The sequence below is a fragment of the Loxodonta africana genome, chromosome 10 (assembly GCF_030014295.1).
Source record: "Loxodonta africana isolate mLoxAfr1 chromosome 10, mLoxAfr1.hap2, whole genome shotgun sequence".
Classification (NCBI taxonomy): domain Eukaryota; kingdom Metazoa; phylum Chordata; class Mammalia; order Proboscidea; family Elephantidae; genus Loxodonta; species Loxodonta africana.
In genome coordinates, this window is record NC_087351.1 from 28,257,559 (window position 1) to 28,266,867 (window position 9,309).

The window sequence follows — 9,309 nt, forward strand, 5'->3', positions numbered from 1 at the left end:
CTTGGTATATCTCAACATCCTAAAATTCTGTCTTTATCAAAGTGAATTGTTCCTTTTCAGAGCATAGCAACTAGTGAATGTATTGCAAATATGCAAATAGTCTACCAGTAATCCTTCAGATTGAAAAAAATACTCTAAATATCACAAACAATTTTTAGCACTACTGTAACCTGACCCTACAAATGCCAGTAAATTTCCATTAGTCCTCAAACTAGTCAAAGCCAAATCTGGCCCATTCTGCATGCTCAGTAGGGCCAGCTATGACCGCTAATAGACCTCAACAGAGGTTACAGCAACTGGTGGAATGAATCAGAAGAAAAATCATCACCTGGACCCTATTCCAAAGTGAGAGATCTGACAAGAACCATATCACTGCCTGTTTCCTGACTGCCTTCTAGAATTTTCCCTCACCAGTACACCTGTGTGGGCACTGTCTTGCTGCCCAAATCACACATAAGCCCTGCTTCCCCATAGCTCAATGAGTAGGATCTGAGGAACTTCCTCCCAGCTCCTTGCTCTGGGGATTGCAATAAAGTTATTTTCTCTTTCTCAAAGGCTGGTGTCCAGATTATCGGCAGGTCTAAGCACATCTGACAGAACTCATCTTCTAGTGTTTGGTAACATTATTATTGTAACTCCCATAATCCCAACAGTAGTTTTGGACACAAAAAAGTTTCCTCAGTAATGTTCTGTTGACTTGATTAACTTTCCAGAATCTGCCAACACCATCACTTTACTGAAAAAGCATAACTGTTTGTGGGCAAGTCGATTCCAACTCACGGTGATCCCGTGTGTTACAGAGAGCTGTGTCATAGGGTTTTCTTGACTATAATCCTCATGGAAGCAGATCTCCAGGCCTTTTTTCTGTGGTGCCACCGGGTGGGTTTGAATTGCCAACCTTTAGGTTAGTAGTTCAGCGCAAACTGTGCCACTTGGGGGCTTCTTTATTGCTTTATTAAGTAAGCCCAAATCTTCCATATGCAGATGCATGAAGATTAATAGTATGTATTCTAAGCTAAAGAGCTATAGAATGTGTGAGATCACTGCCAACCAGGTGCACTGATTTAATTTACAGTATTGACTTCATGAGGAGGTCTCGAGCTAAAGCTTGGTTCTAGGAAAACCCCAGCACTAGCTTTATTTCCAATTCTAGTTAGATGTCTGCAGCCTCCTGTTGTATATTTTTACATGAATATCCACTTCAAATCCAAATGCTTAATTCTAAATCATTAATCTCCTTTTAAATTAGCTCCTCCATTCTTACTCTTCAGTGGCTCCATTGATTTATATGACCCAGATTTGAAATCTTAAAGTTTATAATTTCGCATTTTCTAACCCCACTTTGAGCTTGTCATTTAATTCTGCCTTGCAATCCTTTTCCACTCTCATTAGTTTTGTCCAGGTCCTAGCACTGCATACCTGTGATGGTGTAATAACATCTTAAATGGTCTCCCTGTCTCTGACATCTCCTATAAGAAATTCCAGAATCATCTTCTTAAAAATCCTTTCTATCAGTCCTCACACCTATGTATAGGATAAATACCAAATTCCTTAGTTTGTAATTTAAGGTTTTTCTCAACCTGTCCTCTAACTTCTTTTCTACCTTCATGTGGCACACTATCTTCAGTTAATGTATTAAAAATTTCGTTTTACAACCTGAGCTTAAAACTGTTGCATTCATACCTTGCCCATTTTTAGGTATCACTCATGCTCTCTGTGATAGGAATGTATACTCAACGTTTAAATTGACTAATAAACATCCAAATGAAGATTTGAAAAAGTAATTGGATATGCAAGTCTGAAAGTAAGGGATGAGGTTGGGAGTGGATATAAAAACCTAAGAATTATCAATATCAATATATCAATGATATTTAAAGCTATTGGACTCTTTAAGATTAATCTGTGCTGTCCAATAGAAATATAATATGAACCACATATATTATTTTAAACTGTCTAGTAGCCATGTTAATAAAGGTAACAAAGAAACAGGTGAATTTAATTTTAATATTTTATTTAATCCAATATATTCAAAATATTATTTCAACACATACTCATAAAATTATTAATGAGATATCTACATTCTTTTATAGTGTTTTCAACATTTTTTTTTTATACTTACAGCACATCTCAATTAGGAGTAATCACATTTCAAGTGCTCAATAGCCACATGTGGCTTGTAGCTATTGTATTGGACAGCACAGCCAAACAGGGAAGAGATCTGAAGATTAATTACAGAGCTCAAACAACATTTTAAGGTTAAGCAAAGAGGGGAATTGTCTGTATTTTCCAGAGTAAAGTCTCTTTGCCTATAGAGAATAAGCATCCTCTTATTTCCTAGGTTTCTTGGTTTAAAGCCTGATTTTGGTGGGAAAAGGGCCCACTGCCTATGCCATATGGTGGTGTTAGTGGCCTTTGACGTCCATGAACCACTGCTTGGAAAGAATCTGTCCTGAAGAATTGTATCTCCTGCTTCTAGGTCCTTATTTTTCCCAGACTGACAGTGAGTTAGAAATCCCTGTGAAAGCTGGATGAAATTTCCCTCACACTTTCCTTTTCACTAAAGAGTAGGGAGGTGGGAGATTTAACCAGTTATAGAATAATACCTAAGGAGAATCCCATTTATATACACCTTTTTTCAAACTCGTAATTTATATTTTTATGTGTAAATGCACAAAGAAAGAAAGGTCTAGAAGTGTGTCCACTAAACTGAACGCATTGCTGAGGAGATAAGCGGGTTTGTAGAGGTGTAGAGACATGTGGATTTTCATTATTCTGTATGGTTTTGTCTTTTTACAATGCAAATTTACTCATTATAAAATACGTTATTTGTATAATTAAAAAAAAAAAAAAAAAGACGGGTATAGAAAAAATTAATACAATTCATCCCAGAGTAGCAAAACCTTGGTTATGGAAAATTTTATGTATATAACACTTAGATCAAAATAAAAAATATTTTATTTTTAGATACTTTAATTTTACATATAAATATATTTATCAGACTCTTTGAAAACCTAGGTATAAATGAGGATCTTAGTTATTTGGTTAATTATGGCCCAGGGAGAAGCTGTGCTGTGGACCAAATGGTGACCTTGCCATATGGGATATTAGATGCTGTAATGAGAGTAAATTAGAAGGACTGTATACAGGGACTCTCTTAACCTGTTGAGCCATTGTCGTGGAGTTGATTCCAACTCATGGTGACCCTATAAGATGAAGTAGAACTACCTCATAGGATTTCCAAGGCTGTAATCTTTACAGGAGCAGACTGACACATCTCTCTCCCATGAAGTGGCTGGTGGGGTCCAACCCATCACATTTTGGCTAGTAGCTGAGTGTTTAACTACTGTGCCTCCAGGGCTTCCAGGGACTCTCATAAGAACTCAAAATGTTTTCATGTTTGGTGTGTGTGTGTATGAGAGGGAAAGAGGGAGAGAGAGAGACTGCATTAAACCCTGGACTTTCTATGAGAAAAATGCTTTCACGCACATAAGCATACATTTCTGCACACGATTGGAGATCTATGGACCCCCAGGCTACGAATTTTTGGCTCACGGTGGAAGAATAAGGGAAGAGTTTTCTTTTCCGCTCTTAACCGATTCTAGAAAGGAAGAAGGAACGGGCAACATTATATTTCACTTCAGCTAATAAACTCAACGGCAGTGGTTTTTTTGGTTCATCTAATAGAGGCTTTTGCAAATGATGATTTCTTTCCCTTTTTCTAAACTTCTTTGTCTTAGAACTCCTGGTAATGCAGCAATAAACTATAAGCAGCCCAGTACCTTTCAACACTGCCTATTATTTGGGTTTTATTATGAGATGGAGCACTGGTGGCTCAATGGTTAAGAGCTCAGCTGCTAACCAAAAGGTCGGCAGTTTAAATCCTCCATCCGCCACTTGGAGGCCATCTGGGGCAGTTTTACTCGGTCCTACAGGGTCACTATGAGTCAGAATCGACTGGATGGCAGCAGGTTTGGTATCATGAGATAGAGAAATCCTTAACTACCCATGGAGTCATTTATTAATTTTTCTCCTCCTGCTCCCACTTCTCTGTTATCCTACGGGTGGATCATTAAGTCCTACCCTGTGTAACCTCTAGAGAGAACATAACCTAGGGATATTATGGGGAACTAAAAATGAATAAATTGTTAGAGTTGATATTTTTCTTTTGTCTTAGCTGCCTAGTATTTCAATTCCCCTTTTTATTGGAGGGAATTACAATATTATAAGTCTTGGAGCTTATCTTAATGCAATTAGAGCTCATATTGTTACATATTATTTCTCTCATCCTTCTTCACAACTGTGGCATGGGAATGTACTCTTGGCTCTACCAAACAGATACGACTACACCAAGTTTTGATTCAGGGGCTAGTGACAAGAGAGACAGAAGTAGCAGTGGCATAAAAAATTACACTGCCTCAAGTAGCGCAGTTTTTGCAGGAAAGAGGTTCTTATCACAGAAGTGGCAGTGGTCCAAACTGTAGCATCTAATGGCCCATGGCAGCAGTTGTGACCATAGTGATGATGGTTGCCTCATTACATTAGTTCTGCAGGATTGTTTTGGCATTGATCTTGCAATCTTAGCCCTGGTCCTTCTGCTTTCAATGACTATGTGATATTCCTGTATTCCCATCAATGAATCTTTTACACTGTCCTGCTAAATCAACCAGAGTCAGATTCTGTTGCATGCAAGTAAGAGCCTGGTAGAGTTATACTGTAGTAGAGTTATCTCACATAGGTCTCAGTAATCTTTAGAAAGCAAGGAGAAACTAGCCTTTTTAGGATTGCAAATTGCTATGAATTATCCTCTAGTTCGGTAATGGTCTAGAAAGCTTCATAACTTTGCATTTCTGTTATGGAAAATGGTCCCCAAAGCCAAAATAACTTGGGAGGGGACTTTAAGATGTCTATTTGTGTGTGAGGAACCCTGGTTGTGCAGTGGTTAAGAGCTTGGCTGCCAACCAAAAGGTTGGAAGTTTGAACTCTCATGGGAGAAAGATGAGTGGAGAAAGATGAGGCAATCTGCTACCTTAAAGATTTGTTGTTATGTTGTTAGGGGCCGTTGAGTCAGTTCTGACTCTTTGTGACCCCATGCGCAACAGAAGGAAACACTTCCTGGTCCTGCACCATCCTCACAATCATTAATATGTTTGAGCCCATTGTTGCAGCCACTGTGTCAATTCATCTCATTGAGTGTCTTCCTCTTTTTTGGTGACCCTCTGATTTATGAAGTACAATGTCCTTCTCCATGGGCTACTCTCTACTGATAACATGTCCAAAGTACATGAGATGAAGTCTCATCATCTTTGCTTCTAAGGAGCATTCTGGCTGTACTTTTTCCAAGACAGACTTGTTTGTTCTTCTGGCAGTCAATGGTATATTCAATATTCTTCACCAAATCCAAAGAATTCAAAGAAATCATTTCTTCTTGGTCTTCCTTATTCATTGTCCAGCTTTCACATGCATATGAGGTGATTGAAAACACCATGGCTTGGATCAGGCACACCTTAGCCCTCAAAGTGACTTCTTTGCTTTTTAACACTTTGAAGGGGTCTGCTGGGGCAGTTCTACTCTGTCTTACAGGGTCACTATGAGTTGGGATCAGCTTGATGGCAACAGGTTTGGCATTTTATATTTATGTGGAAAGTTTGAATTGGATATGAGGTCTGTATTGAGTATTATCAGTCAAATCATTAGTCTTTAATATATAGGAGACAACTTCATAAACCATCACCTACTCACCCTCTGAAAAGAGAAAACATTGTGCCACTGTTAAAAATATGAGCATTTCAGAGGGCTAGAAGAGGATCACGCCACAGCAGAAAGTTTGTATTCAGTGCCAACTGCCTATAAATGGCTTATATTTTAATCAATAGTGTCTCTTTCTTGATTTTCCATGTCTATTTTCTTTAAAAGTATACGTGTCCTCCATTAGAAACTCACAGGGTTCAGAAACCCAGCTTTGGGTAAGGGATACTAAATGATTTGGCATTTGTGAATGACTATATGTCTTTCTATGTATTCTCTTTAAGAGTGGGCCTTTAAGAAGAATCCATACCAATTTCTGTTTTCATTTCCTGCACACTGTGGGCACCAACCGATGCTTGGTAGTAAGGAAAACACAAGTGAAAAATCACTACTATTTTAGGCACATACACTGGTCCTTGTTCTTTAAATAAAGCAATTAAATTTTTGAGAGTACAGTGAGTAGATGCAACATTTCTCTATAGGAGAACTTGCAGTTGGAAGGGAAAATGTAGTTGATAAATTGTAAATATATAAGATAGCATTGGGATAAAAGCCAAGATAGAATTTAGCAACATGAGTCTTAGTTCTCGTACATATAAACTTGATTCAATTAGTTTCAGGATTTAAAACTATGTCAAAAAAGAGAAATGGTACATTCGTGCATTAAAATTATGCAGACCTTTCCTACAATGGATTCTGTGGATTTTCTATGCTTTTGAGACCAATTCTCTTTGTGTAATAAGAGTCACACTTTTCCGACAAGGAATCAAACATTCAAACATCCCCAGAAGATAGCATTTTAAATGAGAAAAATTCTGTACTTCTTAGAGAGTAATGATAGAAAAATTTGTATCATTTCTCTATATTTTTAGTAATTACTTTTGTTGGTGCTCTTAGGACTTTCTTTAGTGCATCTTTCATATCTTTGTTCCGGAGGCTATAGATAAGAGGATTAAAGAATGGGGTTGCCATGCAGTAAAACAAGGTCACAAATTTCTGTGTCCCAGGATGACTCCTGGACCCTGGGCTCACATACATTACCATGACTGAGCCATAGAATAGGGACACCACTAGGAAATGGGAGGCACAGGTAGAGAAAGCTTTGTTCCTGCCTGAGCCAGCTGGAACTCGTAGTACAGCTCTTAAAACCAAGGAGTAGGACCCAAGAATGTAGAGGAAGGTGAGGAAGATGATGAGAGAGCTTACAGTGGCACAAGTCAGAGTAGTTTTGGGAACTGGGGCACAGGAAAGTGCCAGCAATGGTCCAAGGTCACAGAAAAAGTGGTCAATGATGTTAGGGCCACAGAAGGGCACCAAAGACATAAGAATTGCCGGTACCAGTATGGATAAAAAGCCACCTATCCAACAGAAGACTACTAATTGAGCACATAGGTGATAGGTCATTATAGTGGGGTAGTGCAAAGGTCTACAAATAGCAAGAAATCGATCAAAGGACATTGCAGACAGAAAGTAGCCCTCTGCAGCACACATGGAGAAGAAGAAGTAGAACTGGAGCAGGCAGCCAGCATAGGAGATGCTCTTAGTCTGGGAGATGATGTTGGCCAACAATTTGGGCACATCAGAACTGACATAGCAGATCTCTAGGAAGGAGAAGTTGGCCAGGAGGATGTACATGGGTATGTGGAGTTTCCTGCTTGACCACACTGCACAGATGATGGACAAATTCCCCATAAGAGTCAGGAGGTAGATAAGGGAGAAGAGCACAAAGAGGAGGATCTGGATCTCTCTGTGGCAGGGGAAGCCCAAGAGGATGAACTCACTCACAGACCCAGAGGTATTACTGGCTTCTGAGATACTCATTCTAATCTGTGGAGGGAAGCAACAACAAAGTCCATTGTATTAGTCATTGTATCTCTCTCAAAATTTATATTCATGTTTTCTGACTCATAGACATTCCTCTGATGCACTTTCATGGACGGGTCCCATATGGTTTCTGAATTCAATAACTCAGCTGTCAAGGATCTGGGTCAGTCCAATGAGATTACAATTCTAGGAGGATCTGGCTCAATGTGTTATTATACGCTCCCACTGCCCCTACTATGTCAATCTCCATTTTTAGAGTATAATTTTTACTAACATCACATAATGTAAGGCCCAAACTCTTTTTTGTTTGTTTGGATTTAATTCTTTGATCTATACTTTCATGATATAAACTCTTATACATTTATTTCCTTCTTGTTGCCAAGAAAATTTTGTATAGTACTTTGGAAAATGGCCAGGAAAGTAAAATTGAATTGGGTCAGTAAAAAGGAACATCTTACTTATTATGTTGTAACTTATAATATTTTGGGGAGATCTGTACTGCATAGGTCTATTGATAGAATAGGGTGTTGAGGAGGCTGCCACAGATTCCATTTTAGCATGTCCATAATAACTTCTTATGCTAGTAAAACTTGTTGCCATCGAGTTGATTCTGACCCATGGCGACCGTATGTGTGTTACGGTAGAACTGTGCTCATGAGATTTTCAATAGCTGATTGATTGGTAGATTGCTAGGCCTTTCTTCTGAGGAGCATCTGGTGGACTTGAACAGCAAACCTTTCATTTAGGAGCCCATTGCTTAACCATTTGCACCACCCAGGGTTACATTAACTTCTTATAGTTGATACTTAACAGCTCCTTGTTGAACAACACTTAATTTGACACAGAAAAAAAGGAACCTAGTTGGATTCACTCTTTTATTAGAAGACTCTGGCCCTCAAACAGAAAAACAGCAAGAGGCAAATGGAGAAACATCTGTTGATTAACTCAAATGCCTCTCATTACTGTGCTCGTGATGAATGATCTCACATAAAAGACAATTACAGAAGAAACAAAAGCATGTATTTAACTCTAAAACTATGAAAGGAATAGCAGTGTAGAATGTTAGTGTCAGAAGGGATCTCGGGGATTGTCAAGCTCAATCTCATATTACTGAAACTGATATGACCAGACAGGTTAGATTTATCCAAGGCTATCTTAGCTGTTGGTAGAAGAAACAAGCCTAAACTTTGGGTGTTTGGACCTTCACTGAAGGCCTTTTCCCATAAGCTTCTGCCCCCATGGGTCTCTCTTTTCCTGTCAGCTCAAATGGATGCAAATTTATATTGTACATATACTACAGTTTTCCCCTCCTTTGGACTAGATTCCTGTTAATAACCAAGAAGGACATTAACAAAGGTACTAACCAAAGCTGCCAATCACAATCCCATAGCCTCATTCTTCTTTGACCTGCCCTGTGCCCTAAATCTTGGTACCTCTTATGACATAAACCTATTTTTTTGACTAGTTAAAGAACATTTGATTTCTAAGATAATAAGCATAACAAAAATCGCTGAAACCAAACCCCGTTGCCTTCAAGTCGATTTGATTCCGACTCATAGTGACCCTATAGAATAGAGTAGAACTGCCCCACAGGGTTTCCAGGGAGCAACTGGTGAATTCAAACTGCTGACCTTTCAGTTAGAAGTCAAATGCTTAACCATTGTGCCTACCAGGGCTCCAGACAACAATCATTGCTAGGTATTAAATATTTATGGTGATATTCACTTAATGTTCATTATT

The 9,309-nt window shown here is 38.7% G+C and overlaps 1 protein-coding gene across 1 annotated transcript; it reads right to left on the reverse strand.

The window, feature by feature from the left end:
* Positions 1 to 6,597: 6,597 nt before the first annotated feature.
* LOC135232472 (olfactory receptor 11G2-like) lies at positions 6,598 to 7,566 on the reverse strand. Its single transcript, XM_064291832.1, has one exon. It carries the CDS (start codon positions 7,564 to 7,566, stop codon positions 6,598 to 6,600), a length of 969 nt encoding a protein of 322 aa, XP_064147902.1.
* Between the last annotated feature and the right edge of the window lie 1,743 nt (positions 7,567 to 9,309).